General features: G+C 40.8%; 1 protein-coding gene across 1 annotated transcript in view; it reads left to right on the top strand.

The window, feature by feature from the left end:
* Positions 1-394: 394 nt before the first annotated feature.
* Positions 395-21,563, top strand: part of LOC137502153 (oocyte zinc finger protein XlCOF19-like) — a 31,505-nt gene continuing 10,336 nt past the window's right edge. The window contains exons 1-2 of the mRNA XM_068229143.1: positions 395-468; positions 20,160-20,357. Coding sequence (XP_068085244.1) covers positions 20,220-20,357 — 138 coding nt within the window. The 5' untranslated portion in view covers positions 395-468; positions 20,160-20,219. The remainder of the gene's footprint in view (positions 469-20,159; positions 20,358-21,563) is intronic.

A 21,563-nucleotide genomic window follows, 5' to 3' on the forward strand; every position in this document is an offset into this window, starting at 1 on the left:
ATGTTGAGAGGAGATATCAAGGAATGATACACGCTACTACTTAATTATGTCAATTCACTGAGAACGCATAAATAACACCGAAAACTTCACACAAAAATGCACGTGCTCTTATGACAGAATCAGTACCGTTCAGGTCTATCCGCTAGAGTGAGCTCCAATAGCTGTCCCTCGATATCTCGCTCAGTGTCGTGTATTGTCTCTACTGTATTTGGAGTGATATTGTAACTATCGATTCTCGAAATTGAATCTGTTGCAAACACAAATATCAATCGCAGAATAACCATCGAAGGTATGTAATATCGATTTAAAGACGCAGTAAAAATTAAAAAATTATGATTTTGCAATGTATGAAATCAACTGTTTATTTTCGTACAGTGTTTTGTGGATGGTTTTGGTTTGTTCGGACGAGATTTCTAGTACAGCCCGCTCGGAGTTCAGTATAATTGAAGATTCTTGCTTGAATCATAGGTGAGTAGATCTATCGGACTCTCTGATATACAAGTGAAAAGCGCGTTCCTCAATTATTATCGCCTTTAAGTCGACTTTCCTATCATTTGACGTAGTGGTGCGTTGTACTTTCAGCTAAGCATACCTTTAAGGAAATTATTTGTGTCATTTATCCGAGAACTTGAGTTTTACAATATGTATATCCGGACTGCTAATACACTTTCGAACAGAAAAAAAAAAGTATCTATGGTAGTTAATTTCTGCTTATGATAGTATATACTAAGTGGAAAATAGATTGAGGAACTTATTATTCCATACATTACTTTAGAACCAGACTCTTGACTATTTAGAAGTAGAGGTTAGAGATTAACGATCTTGAAAAATAATTTGAAGTACTGTAGCCTACTGTGTCAACATTCCGACCGCAACCGGTGCATCATGTTTTATTTTATTCCGTTTTTGGTTAGTTTAAATCTTGTAAAAGGAGATTTACGACTGAAGACATAAGAGTTTCATGTCGAAATGGGCGATTTGAAATTTAAAGTGCATACCGCAAAATTTATTACGGCTGGTCTACTTTGCTTTGAAGTTACCGAATTCTCGTGCGTTTTTGAATATGACTTTTGTGAATGGTTAGTCACTAGAAGTTAATTTTGAGGAAATGCGAGTTTTATATTTGGACACTTCTGTAAGATCGCGTTACGAATTGACGATACATTAATTCTTTGTTTAGGCAAGCCGAGTTCTAGCTAAAGCAAATAACCGCACTGTTGAATGGCACAGTATCTCTTTAAATAACCCAAACAATTTCCATAATAGCGTGCTTGACATTGAATTAATATAACACAAATATGTTATCCCCTTACAGCAAAAATGTATGCGACTTAACTCACTTGATTTAACAACCTGTGACAAAACAGGGCTAATAAGGGTCTGCCAGTCAATGCAATTGACATATAGGCTTACACAATTAGTGTGTGGTTTTGGATGCTTTTGGATAGATTTGAATGCATCAGTCAATATGTTTAGAACAATACATTGACTGATGGACCCTTATAAGCCCTGTTTTCTCACAGGTTATTAACTCATTATTAGTCAATACGGATCTAACAGGAACCAAAATTGGTCAAGTTCATTAATAACTCACATTACACAAGTAACATAAATATGTTTAGGTTAACATCACGTTTAAAATATACACAACGCAGTTTATTACATATGTGACTATGCTTGAAATATAGCTTACATATAGTCTGTGATACGATGTAAACCAAATTGTAAAAAAAATATACATATATACCACAACTTACTGCATATACCAAAACGTATTACATATGATGAATGTTAACTTTACATAATTCAGTTATCTTATATATTAAAAGAGTTTACTGTAAACAGCTTAGGCAAATCCGTCCGTTTGTTCTACTGGACCGATCTGCTTCATTTCAATCAATCAATCACTACTGATTTGCATATAGGGCAGTTGCCCAGGTGGCAGATTCCCTATCTGTTGTTTTTCTAGCCTTCTCTTAAATGATTGCAAAGAAATTAGAAATTTATTGAACATCTCCCTTGGTAAGTTATTCCAATCCCTAACTCCCCTTCCTATAAATGAATATTTGCCCCAATTTGTCCTCTTGAATTCCAACTTTATCTTCATATTGTGATCTTTCCTACTTTTAAAGACACCTCTCAAACTTATTCATCTACTGATGTCATTCCACTCCATCTCTCCACTGACAGCTCGGAACGTACCACTTATGATATATGATATAGATGCTGACATCAGCAAAGTCTTTCCGGTCTCCACCATAAGCACGCAGAGGGCATTCGTCCATTATATGATGCATGGTCTGGACTAAAGCACCACAATCACATGCTGGAGAGTTCCCGAAGCCCCACTGGTGAAGGGAGAATGCAGATCTTCTACAATTAGTGCGAAACCTGTTTAGTGATGCCCACGTTATTCTTGGCAAACTAAAACCAGCTGGGGCGTGGTTTGGATTAAAGAGGCTTGGCCACTCCGGAGCTGTACGAATCCATTGCTCTTTCCATTCCTCTTTTAAATTGAAACCAGCATCCATTAGATTCTTAGCTGTTTTCATTGGTGGCTTACGGGATTTCAGCCTTTGTCTCCAGAGATCTGCAACATCTCTGTGGATAGGTAGAGTTGGATTGGACATGATCTTATCATATTCTTGAACAAGGGCTCTTGAACGTCGCAGGCTTGGTGGAGCAGTGTGGGACAGGACTGGCAGCCAGTGCGTTGCAGTAGGCTTCAGAGTACCAGAGATGATATGCATGGTGGCGTTAAGTTGTACATCGACTTTCTTCACGTGGCAACTGTTAAGCCATACTGAAGAGCAGTATTCAGCTGCAGAATACACAAGGCCAAGCCCAGTGCGCCGTAATGTGTCCGCTGAAGTACCCCATGAAGTTCCACACAGTTTAAACAGAATATTATTACGTGATTTCAACTTAGATCCGAGGTTTTCAAGATGCTTTCTATAAGATAGGGTTTGGTCAAGCGTTACCCCGAGGTACTTTGGATTAGGATTGTGCTTTAGCACTGAGCCATTGAAGCATATTTGGAGTTTTGTATTAGCCAACTTGTTGTGGAGATGGAAGCAAGCAGATTCTGTCTTATTCATGCTGGGTTGTAGTCTCCAGTTTCGGAAGTAACAGCTAAGTGTATTCAGGTCAGACGTCAGGATGGCCTCGGCATGGCTGAGATCTGCATGTTGAATGGCAATGGCTAGGTTGTCTGCATAAGAAAATTTTAATGATTGTGTCTCAGGGATCTCCGATATGTAGAGATTGAATAGAAGAGGTGCCAATACTGATCCCTGGGGAAGACCATTTTTTAGTTTCCTAAGACGACTAATGTCATCATATATGACGACGCGGAAGAGCCTTTCGGTTAGCATATTGTTGATCAGTGTGGTTACAGTTTTGCAAGGGATAACTCGTTGCAGCTTCAACATCAACCCTTGCCTCCACACAGTATCATGTGCAGCCTTTAGATCTACAAAGACTACAGATGTTTTAGTACCCCTTTGAAAACCAGCTTCACTGTGAGTTGTTAGTGCTAGCACCTGGTCAACACAGCTTCGGTTCTGCCTGAATCCAGCTTGCTCTACTGGGATCACTTCATTAATGGCCGAACTAATTCTGTTGTACACAAGTCTCTCAAGGAGTTTATAGCAAACACTCAGCAATGCTATTGGACGGTAGCTATCAACTTTGTCTTCCGGTTTACCGGGTTTCAGTATTGCAATGATCTTGCTTACCCGGAATTCATATGGCAGATGTCCAGACGATAATATATTAGAGTAGAATTTAGCCAACCAGAGCCTTGTGTTTGGACCACTATGTATCAGAAACTCAGGAAATATCCCATCAAAGCCAGCAGCTTTACCTGGTTTGAGGCTTTTAATAGCAGTATCTACTTCCAGATGTGAAAATGGTTCCGAGTATATAGAGTTCTCCTGCAAGTTGCTTTTCTGTTGTTTGAGCAACTTCTTTACCTGGACGGTATGTTTCTTATTAATTATGCAAACATGTCTGATATAATCAGAAAGAATGCTTTCCCAAAGCTTACATGCAATGCATGTCAAACTGATTAGCCTGTAATTTTCAGCTTTATGTATGTCACCCTTTTCTTTATACACAGGGGCTACTATAGCAACTCTCCATTAATTTGGTACAGCTCCTTCATGTAATCAATAATCAAACAAGTACAGTACTTCAGATATGGTACTATATCCCAACCCATTGTCTTTAGTATATCCCCCAAAACCTTATCAATTCCAGCTGCTTTTCTCACTTTCAACTTTTGTATTTTACTGTAAATGTCATTGTCATAGGTAAATTTTAATACTTCTTTAGTATTACTCACCTTCTATATCTGGACATTATCCTTGTAACCAACGATCTTTACATACTGCTGACTGAATACTTCTGCCTTTTGAAGATCCTTGCATACACACTCCTCTTGTTCATTAATGATTCCTGGAATATCTTTCTTGGAACCTGTTTCTGCCTTGAAAGTACCTCTACAGACTCTTCCATTTTTCACTAGAATTTATATGACCGTCAATTATGCTATCCTTAGCTGACTTCTTTGCTACATTCAATTTCCTAGCAAGTTCCTTCAATTTCTCCTTATTTCCACAGCCATTTCTAACTCTTATTTCATTCCAACCTCCACCTCCTTCTTAGTCTCTTTACTTCTATGTTATAATATTTTGGATATTTACCATTCCTTACCACCTTTGTAGGTACAAACCTATTTCCACATTCCTCAACAATTGCTTTAAACCCATTCCAGAGTCTGTTTACTTTTATTTACCGTTTTCCACCGATCATAGTTACTTTTTAAAAACTCCCTCATGCCTGTTTTATCAGCCATATGGTACTGCCTAATAATCCTACTTTTAATATCTTCCTTTCTTTCACATTTATTTTTAACTACCACAAAAACAGCTTCATGTTCACTAATACCATCTATTATTTCTGTTTCTCTATAGAGCTCATCTGGTTTTACCAGCACCACATCCAGAATATTCTTCCCTCTATTTGGTTCCATCACTTTCTGAATCAAATGCCCTTCCCATATTAACTTATTTGCCATTTGTTGGTCATGCTTCCTGCCGTTCGCATTACCTTCCCAATTGACATTTGGTAAATTGAGATCACCTGCTACAATCTCTTTCTTTTCCTTATCGTTTTCCACATAGCTGATTATCTTATCAAATAATTCTAAATCAGCGTCTGCGCTAACCTTTCCCGGTCTGTACACTCCAAAGACATCAAGTTGCCTATTATCTTTAGAGTTGAGCCTTACACCTAGAATTTCATGTTTGTCATCTTTAACTTTTTCGTAGCTTACAAATTCTTCTTTCACCAGAATTAATACTCCCCCTCCTACCATTCCTATCCTATCTCTACACACTCCAGTTCTGTGAGAAAATTTCGGCATCGATTATATCATTTCTCAGCCATGATTCAACTCCTATTACAATATCTGGTAAGTATATATCTATTAAATTAATTCTATTCCTTTCTTTACAATACTTCTACAATTGAGCACTAACATTTTTATGTCATCCCTATTTGATTTCCAGTTCCCTGTTCCCTTATCACTGATCCCTAGGCCACCCTGTTTCCTTGAATGTACCTCCCTATAACCCTTCTAAACAAATTTTCTAACTTATATGTACCACTGCGGTTTAAGTGAAGGCCATCTTAGCGCAGATCCCTATCTCCTACCCACCCAGTAGGATTTAGAAATCTCACTCCCAGTTTCCCACATACCCACTCCATAGTCTCATTTAAATCCCCAATCACCTTCCAGTCAGTATCTCTTCTACACAGTGTTTCACTGATAACAATCTCTGCTTCATTAAACTTCACCTGTGCTGCATTTACCAGGTCCCACACATCCCCAACTATGTTGGCACTTATACCTGTTTGTCTTACGTTGTTAGTACCAATGTGAAACACTACCACCTTCTCCTTTCCCTCCTCCTTCTCTTTTACCTTCCTCAACATCTGCTTTAACCTAATTCCTGGATAGCACTCTACCCTGGTACCCTTTCCTCCACACACTTTCCTGACATGTCTAACAATGGAATCCCCCATGACCAGAGCCTCAACTCTACCCACCTCATTTGATCCCCTCCCCTCCTAGTCAGCCCTATCTTCTCTCACTGTTGGAGAAGCTACTTGAAAGACCTGGTGCCGTAATGGGGCAAACTCTACGTAGATGAAAATGTAAACTTGTCGTACTAATGTTTGTAATTATTGGCCCTTTGAATGAATGTAAGGGATTAGCCCTTTAATACGTTGGTATCTTACTATTTTACATTTAATCGTATGGAAGGAAAAGATTACCAAGAGCTCCCTTCATTCTGATGTGCAGGTAGACAATCAAGGGAAGAAGAAACTAGGCTACTTTGTTCTACAACAAAACTGAAGTTGGAGTGGATTTCCTGGATTAAATAGCATGCAAATGTTCCACTTGAGCTGGAACCAGGAGATGGCCTATTCATGTGATGTACAATATTTTTGATCTCTCAGCAACAAACTCTTGGATAATCTACAATGCAGTTACTGGGAAGCAAATCAGCTGGAGGAGATTCATTCTGGATGTAAGAAATGAAATGTTGAAGGAAACAGAAAATTGTTTGTGCCCTCAACAACCCTATCAATCACAAGTGGAGACGTTGCTGAAGATGAAACACTGTCAAATGTCCAAATGCTCCAGCAAGTCCTCAAAAGTATGTGACACATGTCGATGACAAAATAAAAATATTGTTTTTTTTTTAAATTGTTTATATTGTTGCACTGACACAAATAGGTCTTATGGTGATGATGGGATAGGAAAGGGCTAAGAGTAGGAAGGAAGCAGCCATGGCCTTAAGGTTTAGCCCCAGCATTTACCTGGTGTGAAAATGGAAAACCACAGAAAACCATCTTCAGGGTTGCTGACAGTGAGGTTCAAACCCACTACCTTCCAAATGCAAGCTCACAGCTGTATGCCCCTAACTGCACAGCCAACTTGCTTGATCAAAAAGAAAAACAGCCACATGTCTGTGACATCACACAATGTATCCATTATGTTCATTTTGTGCCAATAACAACACTAAATACAGCAGCGGTATCAGAGACTGCATGTCTGTGTTGACACTCCCATCATGCTTATAATAATCAGAGACCTTTATTTTCTTTAATTTTTTCAGTGAGGCATATTTTAGGCCTACTACACTGTTTGCTACCTACTAACATGGAGGGACTCATTAATAAAGCATTTTTATCTTGGTCAAATCTAGGAATTGTACTTTCTCAAAACTTCAGCGACAGTAAATTTCTGTTTATCACTTTTTATCTCAGCATTTTCATTGCCTGTATAAACTTGAAGATTTAAATGTAAAAACCCATTCTCCTTGACTGACTGACTGACTGTTTTTACGTGCCTGTTAACTTTGATTGAAGTTCAAATTTTGAATTATTATGCTTGTGCATGGTTAAACTGACATTTAAATAAAAAATAATAATATGATGAAATGAGTGATTTGTCATATTCTTGACCAATCCTGCTTACAAGCATTTGGAAAAGTCAAGGATCTAAATGCACACACTGAAAATGACATGTTGGAAGTCCGCACTTCTCTGTTTCCGTGGAACAGAAATGTCCCAAGTGGATGAGTCTGAAACAAGATAGCGACTGTTGATGAGAAAGGGAAATTTTATGACAACCTTTGCCAATCTGCATGATGAATTATGAGGCCCATAAAACACATTCTGAAACCAAACCTTCATTCAAGGACAATAATGATGACTGTTTGGTGGAGAATGTGGTGCAACTACCGATACCAAGAATTACTGTACACAGCTCGATAAGACACATCAGATTTTATGCTGTAAGTGCCCTAGATTTGTTAACAGAGATGAAGTAATGTTTCACTACATATTTCAGCAACAAGAAGTCCAAAAACTATACAACACTTATACAGTGAAACTCTTCCTCATCTACCATATATGTATCAGATCCCTTGCCAACTGACTTGTATTTTTATTTTTATTATTTTTTTTTTTTTTGGGCAGGGAATCAATTAAATAATGTATAAGCCATTGAAAACATCTGTGAGGAATTTCTTATGTCTAGACAGTCTGATGTATATGAAATGGGCATGAATGCACTTGGATTTCATTTGGAGAAGCATATTTCATCTAACGGTGCCAACAGGTGAGAATATTAAGGTCTGGTGAGTGCCTGAATGTGACAGTGGGGTGTTTTGGAAGATAATCTCAAGTGTGAGATAAGGTAAGTTGACTGCTTGTATGAAAATTTGATTGATTATGTGGGGACCAGCATAATATGTGGCCCACCAGACCTTAAAAACATTCTTACTCACTGTGGACCACATCAACCACCACCTTATGAATCCGCACAACCATCACATTAACAACACCATCAGCAGTCTTGCACCATGACTGCACTTCATTTAATGATGCAATACAATAATAAAGTTACAGAATGTTGTCATATCACAGTGGCACACAGTCTGGAAAGGTTAACTTGTGTGAACTCAAATGCTTTTCTTCCAGTATTTAACACAAATAAACAGTAATAATGAAAAGGTTATAGTTTGTGATTTTTAATGTTGTATGACCACCTCTAGCATTGTTCATGCCTCGGACATACTGTGGCATGCTTGCAATCAGTACATTGATGTCACCTTGAGGAAGAAGGTCCCATTCCATCTGATCAGCTCAGGTCTGAGAGTGTCTGTGGAGTTTATGGACGGTCAAAATCAGCCATTGTCAACCTGTCCCTTGCATGCTCAATACATTTCATGTCTTGTCAATTCATATGGTTGATATGCATCTCTCTCATGAAATTCCTCGTTGATGAGCTTCGATGAGGTCAAGCCTAAAAAAGTATTCAAATTTGTTGAGCTGCATGATTTGTTCATCAATTTCTCTTTTTAATTGATACAAAACTGACATTTTCCGCAACGAACTTTTGTTACAAGATACCGAACGAAGTGTGAGAAAATGAATTATTTCTTCCAAATCTTGAACAGAGAAATCTAATGTAGCTCAAAAGTCTTTCAGAATCATGCAGTTCATGTAACAATATTTTCCTAGACCCTGTCCCTCTAAAATAGTGGCAAGATTTTTAAGTGGTTAAGTATGTCACTCAAGAAATCAACCTGCTGGACTGATTCTTGATCGTCGAGAACTGACGTTTCTCGTCACACAGATTGAGAAAACTTCAGTCAAAAAATCAGGAAAGCATGGTTCCTTTGCTAAGCCAGTAAACATTATTGTGAAGCAAAAGATCTGTGTGCCTGGTGCCAAATTTCTCAAGGTAAGTTCTAGAAAGTGTGTGTGGCAGTGATGATCTCTCTCGTAAAATCACACAAGTGAATGGACTCATAACATCAGACACCACAATGCGGTTTGGTGAAGTAGCAAAACACAACATTAATATTTTGATCTCGTATATGACATACACTGACTGACAGAGCAAATGCAACACCAAGAAGGAGTGGTTCGAAAGGGATGAAAGTTGGGGAAAAAACAGAGACGGCACGGACGAATAATTGATGTTTATTTCAAACCGATATGCAGGTTACACAATGCGCACGGCATCGACTCAGTAGGATGTAGGACCACCGCGAGCGGCGATGCACGCAGAAACACGTCGAGGTACAGAGTCAATATGAGTGCGGATGGTGTCCTGAGGTATGGTTCTCCATTCTCTGTTAACCATTTGCCACAGTTGGTCGTCCGTACGAGGCTGGGGCAGAGTTTGCAAACGGCGTCCAATGAGATCCCACACGTGTTCGATTGGTGAGAGATCCGGAGAGTACGCTGGCCACGGAAGCATCTGTACACCTCGTAGAGCCTGTTGGGAGATGCGAGCAGTGTGTGGGCGGGCATTATCCTGCTTAAACAGAGCATTGGGCAGCCCCTGAAGGTACGCGAGTGCCACCGGCCGCAGCACATGCTGCACATAGCGGTGGGCATTTAACGTGCCTTGAATACGCACTAGAGGTGACGTGGAATCATACGCAATAGCGCCCCAAACCATGATGTCGCGTTGTCTATCGGTAGGGCGCTCCACAGTTACTGCCGGATTTGACCTTTCTCCACGCCGACGCCACACTCGTCTGCGGTGACTATCACTGACAGAACAGAAGCGTGACTCATCGGAGAACACGACGTTCCGCCATTCCCTCATCCAAGTCGCTCTAGCCCGGCACCATGCCAGGCGTGCACGTCTATGCTGTGGAGTCAATGGTAGTCTTCTGAGCAGACGCCGGGAGTGCAGGCCTCCTTCAACCAATCGACGGGAAATTGTTCTGGTCGATATTGGAACAGCCAGGGTGTCTTGCACATGCTGAAGAATGGCGGTTGACGTGGCGTGCGGGGCTGCCACCGCTTGGCGGCGGATGCGCCGATCCTCGCGTGCTGACGTCACTCGAGCTGCGCCTGGACCCCTCGCACGTGCCACATGTCCCTGCGCCAACCATCTTCGCCACAGGCGCTGCACCGTGGACACATCCCTATGGGTATCGGCTGCGATTTGACGAAGCGACCAACCTGCCCTTCTCAGCCCGATCACCATACCCCTCGTAAAGTCGTCTGTCTACTGGAAATGCCTCCGTTGACGGCGGCCTGGCATTCTTAGCTATACACGTGTCCTGTGGCACACGACAACACGTTCTACAATGACTGTCGGCTGAGAAATCACGGTACGAAGTGGGCCATTCGCCAACGCCGTGTCCCATTTATCGTTCGCTACGTGCGCAGCACAGCGGCGCATTTCACATCATGAGCATACCTCAGTGACGTCAGTCTACCCTGCAATTGGCATAAAGTTCTGACCACTCCTTCTTGGTGTTGCATTTGCTCTGTCAGTCAGTGTGCCTGGCCACCCTCATCTCCCACCATGTCACGATCACAATATGTAGTCACCGATAGGAGATTTCCCTATTTCATATCATGCTCCGAAATGGTGCGTAGCATTTGTATATGTGTACAATAGCCTTGAAGACAAGCAGTTTTTCCAAAAATCGAAAACCATTAAATACACGAATACATAGATACCACAAGCAATGTTTCCAAAAATCGAAAACCATTAAATACACGAATAGATACCACAGTTGAGCACAGTCAGTCCTATCTGAAGATTCATCCATAGCCACAGAGTGCATGGAAGCATCACTTATTTCCTGCTTGAGATTTGTATGACCGGGCGAGTTGCCCGTGCGGTTAGGAGCGCGCGGCTGTGAGCTTGCATCGAGGAGATAGTGGGTTCGAATCCCACTGTCGGCAGCCCTGAAGATGGTTTTCCGTGGTTTCCCATTTTCACACCAGGCAAATGCTGGGGCTGTACCTTAATTAAGGCCACGGCCACTTGCTTCCAATTCCTAGGCCTCTCCTATCCCATCGTCGCCATAAGACATATCTGTGTCAGTGCGACGTAAAGCAAATAGCAGAGACGTAGTTATCTTGTGAAATGGGGTTATGCGGAAGAAATTCCCTCTGTTAATTAAAGCAAATGTCTAATTGGATATTAAACATGTCAGTTTTGGGCCTTTACGTTCAGGCAAAACGAAGAATATTCAGTTCCTCCTTCAGGTTCGAAGATGCGATTTTCAGAGTCCACTTCACGTCCCTTTTAGTCCTTCGTGACGAAAAAAGTTTACTGAAATAATTGACAGCTTACACTGGCGTATGAACAGCGCGTGTGCGGAGCAAGCGACAGCTAACTACTGAAGCAGGGAAGAGGTCGGAGAATGAAGAAAACACTGCCGTCTGTGGAGCAAGTAGGAAACCTGTTCACTCTCAGTCCGGGAAAAAGGCATCGGGGCCCGGATACGGACCAGAGTCGCCTGCAATAGAGTATTCGCTGTTTGGTAGGACTATCTCGGATCGGGTAAGGGTAATACCTAGAAATCCCGGCAGTCTGTCCATAATGGTCACGAATGAAGAATGTAATTTAAATTCAGAAGGCCGTAGATACTCCGACTTGAAGGTACGATTTTTAGCGTAACGTGGTATGCCACATTTGTTCGAATTGGCGCTTGCGTTGTTCGAAGGTCCCTTCAGATTGCTAGAAACATGTTTCGATCATCCTGCACCGTCGATGCCATTTCTACGAGGATCTGGACCTACGTTTTAACTTTGATGCATGTCGAATTTTTGTCCGGCTACGGTTTTAAGGGACCCATTTCCGTAGAAACCAATAATCTGAGCCCTCTCAAATTGTCCCTCCTTGCCGTTGCGTCGTGTTTGATAGTCGATCACTTCACATCACTAACAGTAAGTACCATGCTGCACATACTGGAGCTAGATCATTCGCAACAAAGCACACAGAGAGCTTTTAATTGCAGGTCAACCGGGAAATTTGCCAACCTGGAAGGGGAAAATGCGGGAGATTGTGTGAGAAACGAAAAACGTGTCAGAATATCCAGCACAGACGTTTTTATCACAGAAGTACTACAAGAAACGAACACATCGTGCGGTAACAAGTAATTTCAGGTTTAATAATAATTTTATGTGTTTTTTGTCCCACTGACTACTTTAACGATTTTTCGGAGACGCTGAGGTACCGGAATGTAGTCCCGCTGGATTTCTTTTACGTGCCAATAATTCTACCGACATGAGCACCTTCAAATATCACCGGACTGAGCCAGGATCTAACCTGCCAAGTTGGGGTCAGAAGATCAGTGCCTTCACTGTCTGAGCCATTCCGCCCGGCATTTCAAGTTTAAGAGTGTGTCCTATTTGATAAATTAAACAAAACTAACCATGTTTAAAGTTTTTGGAAACGTTTATGATCATTTCCAATATTCCTCTACATACTTATATATCAGGGCTGCCCACAACGAGGCTCGCGAGCCGCATGCGGCTCTTGAGTCAGTCTCGTGCGGCTCTTGACACCAAGCTTAGAGTAAAATTAATTCATATAATTAATGGAAACCAACATCATCTCGCGGCCGGCGGCAGTTAGTAGCAGCGATGTGCGGCTTAACGTTATTTAATGATTTGAGATCACTTAAACCTTCATTTTCATTCCTGAAAAATCCTTTTGCTGATGATGTTGTGGGCGATGGCTGTCCTGTTTCATCACCAATAACAAAGGATACAGCAGCTGTAGAGGTGGAGCTACTAGAACTGCAAGAGGATGAAGGAGTAAAAGGACTCAAACGAAGTGGCGTTTCTACCATAGACTTTTGGAAGAATGCTCCAGAAGAAAAATACCCACTAACAAAAGAGTGTGCTAAGAGACTTATCTCAATCTTTGGGACTACATGTGTGTATGAATCACTGTACTCAACGCTTAAATTCATTAAATCTAAATATCGATCTTAACTAACTGATGAACATTTAAGTTAACTTGTGCGAACTGGGCTTACCAATTATCAGCCAGATTTCAACAAAACTCGTAACGGCAAAAATGAACACTCAAAAAAGCACTTCTCAAAAGTAAAATTTCATTCCTTGATGTGTACCTGAACAATATTCTGTGTAGTGTAGAAAATAAAGGTTCCTTCATTTGTTATAAAACGAAAAACGTCTCTTCATTTTATAAACCATTTTCTAAACATGCTCCCAGTTTCGTCTCCTAAATTTGCGGCTCCCAAAATTAAGGTTAGTGGCCACCCCTGTATATATATATACCACCGTATTGATAGGTTACAAGATAAGACTAAAGTAACCCAGCGAGTTTGCCGTAGGTTAAGGTCGCATAACTGCGAGCGAATTAAAAGAAATCCTAGTAGATGTTTCACAAGGAACGAAATATCGCATGATCGTATCCTACTGAGTTCAGTGGCATCTGAGGGTGTTTATATGCGACAACTCTATATCCTTAGCTTCCAGCTATCAGTTTGCATTCGGAAGATAGTGGGTTCGAACCCAACTATCGACAGTCCTGAAGATAGTTTTCCGTGGTTTCCCATTTTCACACCAGGTAAATGTTGGAGCTGTACCTTAGTTATGGCCGCGGTCGCTTCCTTTCCACTCTTAGCCCTTTCCTATCCCATCCTCGCCATGAAACCTGTGTGTGTTGGTGCGACGTAAAGCAAATTGTAAAAAAAAAGTGACGTTTTTATTTCTTGTTAGAGTAGCTAGTCTTTTCTTCTAAATACCGTATTGCGTCAAAGAAAGGGAGTTCCACAGGGATCTACATCAATTACATCGATTTTCACATTTGCAATTAATGGCATAGTTACTGTCACGTGATCTGCAGTCGTAACATCGCTATAGGTGTACGAACTTTCTCTACATTCCGTCTGTCAAATAATGGCGATTGCTAAAAGACAATTGCAGTAAATTGTTAACCCGAAGCGAGTTGAGGGTTCCTACCACAACATTGGTATGTGGGAGAAAGTCTTAGTCGAGATCCTTTCGAAATAGTTTCCCCCTTGAACAACCTGACCGAAAGGTAATCTTAACCGGGTTGCTGCATCCCACGTCGTTGATGCGGAATAACTCTTAATTTCTTAATTTTAAAGAGTCAGTAGATACTACGTTCTTTTTCACACACGTCAAGTTTCTTGAGTTTACTGGGTTTTGTCGTTATTACTATCTTCTTCGCCTTCAGCGCTCCAATGAGGCGATATTTGTATCGGTGGGAAACTAATTATATACCGTAAGTGTTTCTTCTTGCGTACCGAATCTTGGTCAAGGATATGTACGATTGAAGCGTATAGCTTCCAGTTTCTGTCACTTTCGTCCATCTTTCTTCAACTGTGGTTATAAATCTGGCATTGGTATTCTTACTATGACGTCAGCCTCCTCTCGGAAGTGCTACTATTTGCTTCTCGCTGGTCATGTTCATACTGAATTTTCGATTTTTGGTGGCATGCTACGTACATTCCTAATGATTGGTTGGTGTTGCGTCGTGTCTGTTTCGTACGGTACGACCTACGTCCGACGCGTCCATTGAGACCTCCTGAGACTACGAGGCAGTCTTCAAGAGGTATTTTAGAGATTTTCTCGTCGAACATTGTCCAGAAAGCATCTTTGGTCGAACTGATTGCTGGGTGGAGGTGCCAAAGAAGTGGATTTTATTCCCATCTGCTGTGCAGATTATCTTCATTAGACGCTCATTATTCCGCTGGACTTTGGAGACAGAACTACCGAACTTTAAAAACACAACAATGCTGGCGCCCTTCGCAATTTCGTGCGTACTACTGTACACTGGCTGAAATGGAAGAAGCAGCACTTCGAAGGATGTAAGCGGGAAACTCCACAATAGAAGAGGCCATAAGACTTGTCCGTGCAAGTGAACGATTGCGGCTACAGCGTCATAGTAATTCAGAATTCTGCCACAAGAAGCACTATAGTAAAGCTGTAAAGTTCAACGTTCGCGTTTGGCGAAATGGAAATAGTGTGTCCATTATCATATGGAGATCTGGCGTACGCAGTAGTTTGCCATGCCACGACAACAGACTGGCAGCGAATGCAGTTAAATGCCTTTTAGGGGTTGCATAGTAGACCTCCGAGGAGGTTGGTAATATAGAGAAATTATCGAAATACTGGGGCGAGATAGTGCAACGGTTCACGGGTGTTTTCTGCAATATCAAAACGAAGGCGTACACCATCGTCGACCAGGTTCGGGATAGCCTCTTCAATGCACTGTACGCGAAGATTAACGCATTAATCTAACTGCAGTGGTGGAGTATAAGGCACATCAACACGCATTCGAGTTTTGAGTGCAGCTGGAGTCTCTCGTCGAACTATCGGAAATCGTCTACTGGAGGCATGTCTTCTTTCACGCGTTCCTCTGGATATATTACCACCCACCCCTGTTCTCTGCAGAGCACGCCTGCAGTGCTGTCGCAAACGAAGTGTTTAGAAAGCGTTTTGATGAGATGTGGTATTCACTGATTAAAGCCGCTTCTGCTTGGGCATGAGTAATGGACGTATGCTTGTCCGACGTAGAACTGAAGAGGGTATGGGGAACCGTATCTTGCAATTGTTGCTCATGTGCAGCAACTCACCAACCTGTCCTGCTCTCCTTCATGCATGACCACAGGGACCTTCTGTCCCAATCAGTCAATAAATCAATCAATCAATCAATAAATTAGTCGTCATTGATCTGCATTTAGGGCTGTCTCCCAGGTTGCAAGTTCCCTCTCAGTTGTTTATCTAGTCAAATGATTTCAGAGAACTTACAAATTGATCGAACATTTCCGTTGATAAATCATTCGAATCCCTAATTCATCTTCCTATAAATCAATATTGGTCCCAGTCTGTCCTCTTGAATTCCAGTTTTATCTTCATCGATGAGATGGCGGTGCAATGGGAACAGGCGTGGGATACTGTACCTCAGCACTAATATTTTCTGAGTCTGTGCGACACTACACATGCAAGAATCCGCGTGTGCATTGCAGCCCACTGTGGTTATACTCAATATTAATTTGTATGTTGGGGAGTACTCTTTGAACTCGGTACGGCTTATCCATTGCTATATGACACGCATCTTCAAATCAGTGCCATTACTCCGTCGCCACATTCCGCAAATTCCACCTCCCTAACATCATTCTTTCTTGGTGTTGGTTTTTCCTTTTCTCTCGGTGTATATCACTTTATAACAGCATACGATGCCCTATGATTTCTTCCCACTTAAGCGAGTTTCCAGCACTACACCGACGCCGACCCGCCTCTTCTCAAGTGCTTTCGCCTGTTCGTTATAGCCTTCTGGCATAGTGCCGACGTTGAGCGACGTGAAACGAAATGTAGAGGCATGTTTCTGTAATATTCGCCTCCCATGTTACGACAACCCTTGCGTATTTATCACGCTGGCATGTGACGCATAGTGGCGACGTCCTAGCATTTGATTCAGATAATGTCGTCAGTAGTCTATAGAGATGAGACGATTTGCTTTTACGACCGGCTTGACACTACCAGTACTATCAACAGGGATTTTGGCCACTCCTAGCGTGGAGTACATACCTTTCCACCGGGGTCCCGTGTATATTACCTCTTCCACTTCACTCACCACACCAACGTTCACTGTTTAAATAGATAAACACATAATAATAGTAATAATAATAATAATAATAACAGGAGTCAACAATCCATCAATTAGACTACATAATAGATTAATAACAGTAGTAGTAGTAGCAACAGCGCACACAACAGTCCATCAGATACACTACACTTTTGAATAGTAACTATTTAATAGAACACTCAACAGTTCATCACGCCGCCATTAGACCTATCTGTGTCGGTGCGACCTAAATCCGATTGTAAAAAAATAATAAAGCATGCTATACGATATCTTATTCACTGAAAATTACGATGTGCCCAGTTGAAATGTTTTGTACTCTGTACTTGTCCGTGACAGTAGTGATGGCATCTTTTCTTTTGTAATAATAAAGTTATTCATTTAGCCTCCTACTAACTATGTTATGGTTTTCGGAGACGCCGATGTGCTAGAATTTTGCCCCGCGGGAAACATGTTAGTAAATCTACTGACACAAGGCTGATGTAATAAAGCACCTTCAAATATCACTGGACTGAACCAGGTTCGAACCTGCCAACTCGAGCTCAGAAGGCCAGCGCTCTTCTGTCTGAGTTATTCAGCCCAGCTTTTCTTTTTTATGTGGTACCTCATTATTATAGAACAGCAGAATTTAGTGAAATTATGAATGGTTTCCGAATGTAAGGTTTGTTTTGTTTCTAGGTATAAATGCAAGTACGTTTATAACTGACAGAGAAGAAAACGCCCTGTTTTCACTGTTAATTATTTAGCCCAGAGGCTGGTTGGATCCTCTAAAAGCACCACTAGAGGTAATGCAATTACAGGAAAAGTGTAAAAATTGATGGTAGAGTCTTACAAAGGCAGGATAGTTTGTCACCGCTTTTCTCACTGGGCCAGAAAGACTAGCACCTGCTGTAACATTCAGCCACACTACCAGATGTATGCATAAGTTTTTGGCGGGTTTTGTGATAAAGAGGACACGTAATTTTCAAGGGAAATACATTTTTTGTTTATTCAAAATATTGGCCAACGGCTTCTGCATACTTCACCTATCTTTCAGGTAAGTTACGAATACCATGCCAGAAAAACTGCTTGTCTTGTGCGGCAAACCATGCGTCGAGCCATTTTCCAGCTTCCTGGAAATTGCTGAAGTGCTGCTCTGCGAGCGCGTGCCCCATTGATGCGAAAAGGTGATAGTCAGATGGCGCCAGGTCGGGGCAGTACGACGGATGCGGAAGGGTGTCCCATCCAAGCGATTTCAAGGTGTCTTTCACTGGTTTTGCTGTGTGAGACGGCGCATTGTCATGTAGTAAAATCACTTTGCCACGTCTTCTGGACCCATTCCGGTCGTCTTTCGATCAATGCATGAATTAAATTAATCATTCGTTGGCGATAGTGTTGTGCATTAACGGTTTCACCAGGCAGTTACTCATCTTCGCACTTTTGTGGTTTACCAGAGCGCGCTGTCTTTCACATCGAAATCACCACGTTTCAATTGTCGAAACCATGTCTCACATCTTCTAATTGGTGGAGCGAGTTCACCGTATGTTTCTACCAGCAAATGATGACTTTCCACAGCTTTTCCCTTCTAATTAAATAAGAAAAGCAATGCGTGCCGCAAATGTTTTTCAGGCACAAACGTCGACATGATCACTGAATGATACAACACAGACGCTAGTGTTTGGCGGACTCAATTTGTGTGTGTTGGTAGGTTAATGTCAGATGAACAAACTGACGTATGTGTCAAATTCATACGCTGCGTACTGTTCACTGGCGCCATCTCTTAGTAAAACCGGAAAAGACTTATGCATACAACTGGTAGTTATGCTCTGAATGTTTTTACTCAGTGGAGTACTGTTACCATTTGATAGCACAAACATATGCAAAGCCACAGGCTTGGAGGGGAAAAGAGGTGAATGAAGGTAGTGGAGGGTGTAACTACTGCTGTGCTACTGGGAGCAAAATAAAGTCCTGTCATACTAATGTATTTGCCCACTAACTTGCTGACGGTAGAAGGAGAAGCATTGACAAGGGCATTCAATTATCAGGAGCCGATGTGAACACTTTCATAGCAACCAGCAATGTGAACATTCCTCCCTTCTCACTTACATGGACTTGTCTGCATACAAAACTTATTTAGTGTGCAATGAAGGTGTTGTGCCATCAGAGAGTAATTGCACTCTTCTACCCATACCTCAGCACCTTTCATACTGGTACAGTCATAAATAAGACTGAGGCTTAGTGGAAGCTACATTTTGCTCTGGATTGTGTAAAGAGACAGATGCAGAGATACTGCATCCAACAAGTTGCTCTTTTCATGGAGTTTAATTATCCTTTTACCTCATTAATTATTTTTTTTAGATGACATATTATAAATTGAGTGTAATATTTCTTAAGGAAGCTTGTTGTTCAGTTTCTCCTTGAGACTGATTGCTTGATAAGCTGTCCATTGTATCTTATGTCCTTGGTGCATCAATCACTCCATAGTAAGGTGAATTCAACTTTGTAAAATTAACAATTTTCCATTTACAGGGTGGGCATATAATCTCAACAATGTCTTCCAGACAGGATATTTTCTGCCATTCACCACAGGCTGAGACACACTGGGATTCTACTCTCTTGATAAAATGGTCATAAACAGCATCAAAGGAGATGTTGCATACATGATAAAGAGGTAGTTCTTGATGATGATGATGATGATGCTTGTTGTTTAAAGGGCCCTAACATCTAGGTCATCAGCCCAAGAGGTGGTTCTGGAAGTAATTTGCATCAGGCTTTCAGATATGAATACATACATAGTGTATGAGTTGATCAATTCTGCTTGTTCATCTCACACTTCAAAAAAACCTGTAGTACCATCGAAAGATTCTATCGTTTTCATGGAGCAAATTTTATTTTGTTTTCTTTGTACCATACATAACATCTCTTCATAATGTTATTTGTCAGTCTCTTCATCCTCTACTCCTAGTTTAACATTATTGCATGGTTTCCTGCCTCTCCAGTCTAACTTAGAGTTCCTATGGAAATGCAGTTTGAATGGAGCCACGGTACACAGAGTGAACAAGAGATAATTTGTAGAATTTTAGAGAAAAGAAAGGTATAACTAGCAGCACTGTTCCTTTAATCTTCTGTTAAATTGTAAGTATTTTAGTATCAATTCATTATGCTTTTCTTATCAGACTTTTATTTATTCCAGGTACTTGGCAGTGTGAAAATGTATGTCTGACCTATTGCTGTACATACTGAAACTACAGACATGGAAGACAGGGTGGCAGATGATTTACCTCAAGTAGAAGAGGTGATCATAAAAGAAGAAGCTAGAGATTGGGAACTTGAAGAACAACAGTTGGAAGATTGTTTATCCATTTCATTAGAATCTCAACAAAGATCTGAGGTAGGAATTCGGAAGGCATGAAGATTGTAATTCTGTTTTGTCTAATTAAGTGAAGTCATTCTACTACATTTGCCTTTCATCCCATGTTGTACTAGTTATTTCAAAACTGACTTACTACTGCAGAAGGAAATCAGGGTTCAGTAGCATCTGTTTACTCTTCAGTGAAGATCATTGTCCAATTCCTCATATTTGAAAAATAGGAAAGTTTTGTAGCATTTGATCTTGTAACCACTTTCTTAATTTCTGTGTAATTTGTGAGATGGTTTTCTGATATCCTAGTTCATGAACAATGGGCCCTGTTGCTCTAATAAGTTATTATGGGAGTCAGGATGAAATAAGAGTTTATTATATTTGTATTTAATTTTTTAAGTCAGTGGAAAATTAATACATTTGGAAAGCAAGGAGTAGTCAGTAAAGGATTTAAATTTTTATTTTGTGATAAATTTGAATAATAATAATAATAATAATAATAATAATAATAATAATAATAATAATAATAATAATAATAATAATAAAAGGAAAACATGATCAGAGCAATGTAGAAATTAGATCCTAAATTGTAACACCTCCAGAGTCTTAATAAATTTACAAGGAAACCTAGAAACTATCACTGTGATGCATCTGCAACACCACCCACTGAAAATTCACAGTTATCAACCATTTCATCAGATCAATCCTCATACATCCATTTCAAACTGTTCATGTTAAACATTTCCAAAACAACTCTTATTAAGGCAGATAAACAAATTCTCCAAATGGCAAGGGCATTCCTAACAGTATGCTTTATACTAGCCACAATTGTGAAGGCTTATCAATTCTCTAAGCTTCCTGGGAAGCGTTTTTACAATGTCTTAATATAAATTATATGTTTAAAAGCCTTGACCCGTGCCATGACAGCACTGTGAGGGACTGTGAGTATATTCAACATCGCTGCCTCGCAGAACTGCATATCAATCCATTTGAAACAGACAAAACAATCGTACAGCTGAGGAAATACCTGAGAGATCAAGAATATATCATGTGTTTGCTTTACTGCACAAGGGCAGAGGAATGGAAATGTTCAGCAAGGTTACATCTATGAAGTCCTGGGTGGTAAGGAATGAAGTTCCAAATGGAGGGATATGTTAAAAATGACAGCACTGGTTGCACCAGTCATACTCAAGGAAAATGAACCTTGCTGTATAGCACTGTAGGAATGTTTGCATG

Source organism: Anabrus simplex, chromosome 9 (genome assembly GCF_040414725.1).
Source record: "Anabrus simplex isolate iqAnaSimp1 chromosome 9, ASM4041472v1, whole genome shotgun sequence".
Taxonomy (NCBI): Eukaryota; Metazoa; Arthropoda; class Insecta; order Orthoptera; family Tettigoniidae; genus Anabrus; species Anabrus simplex.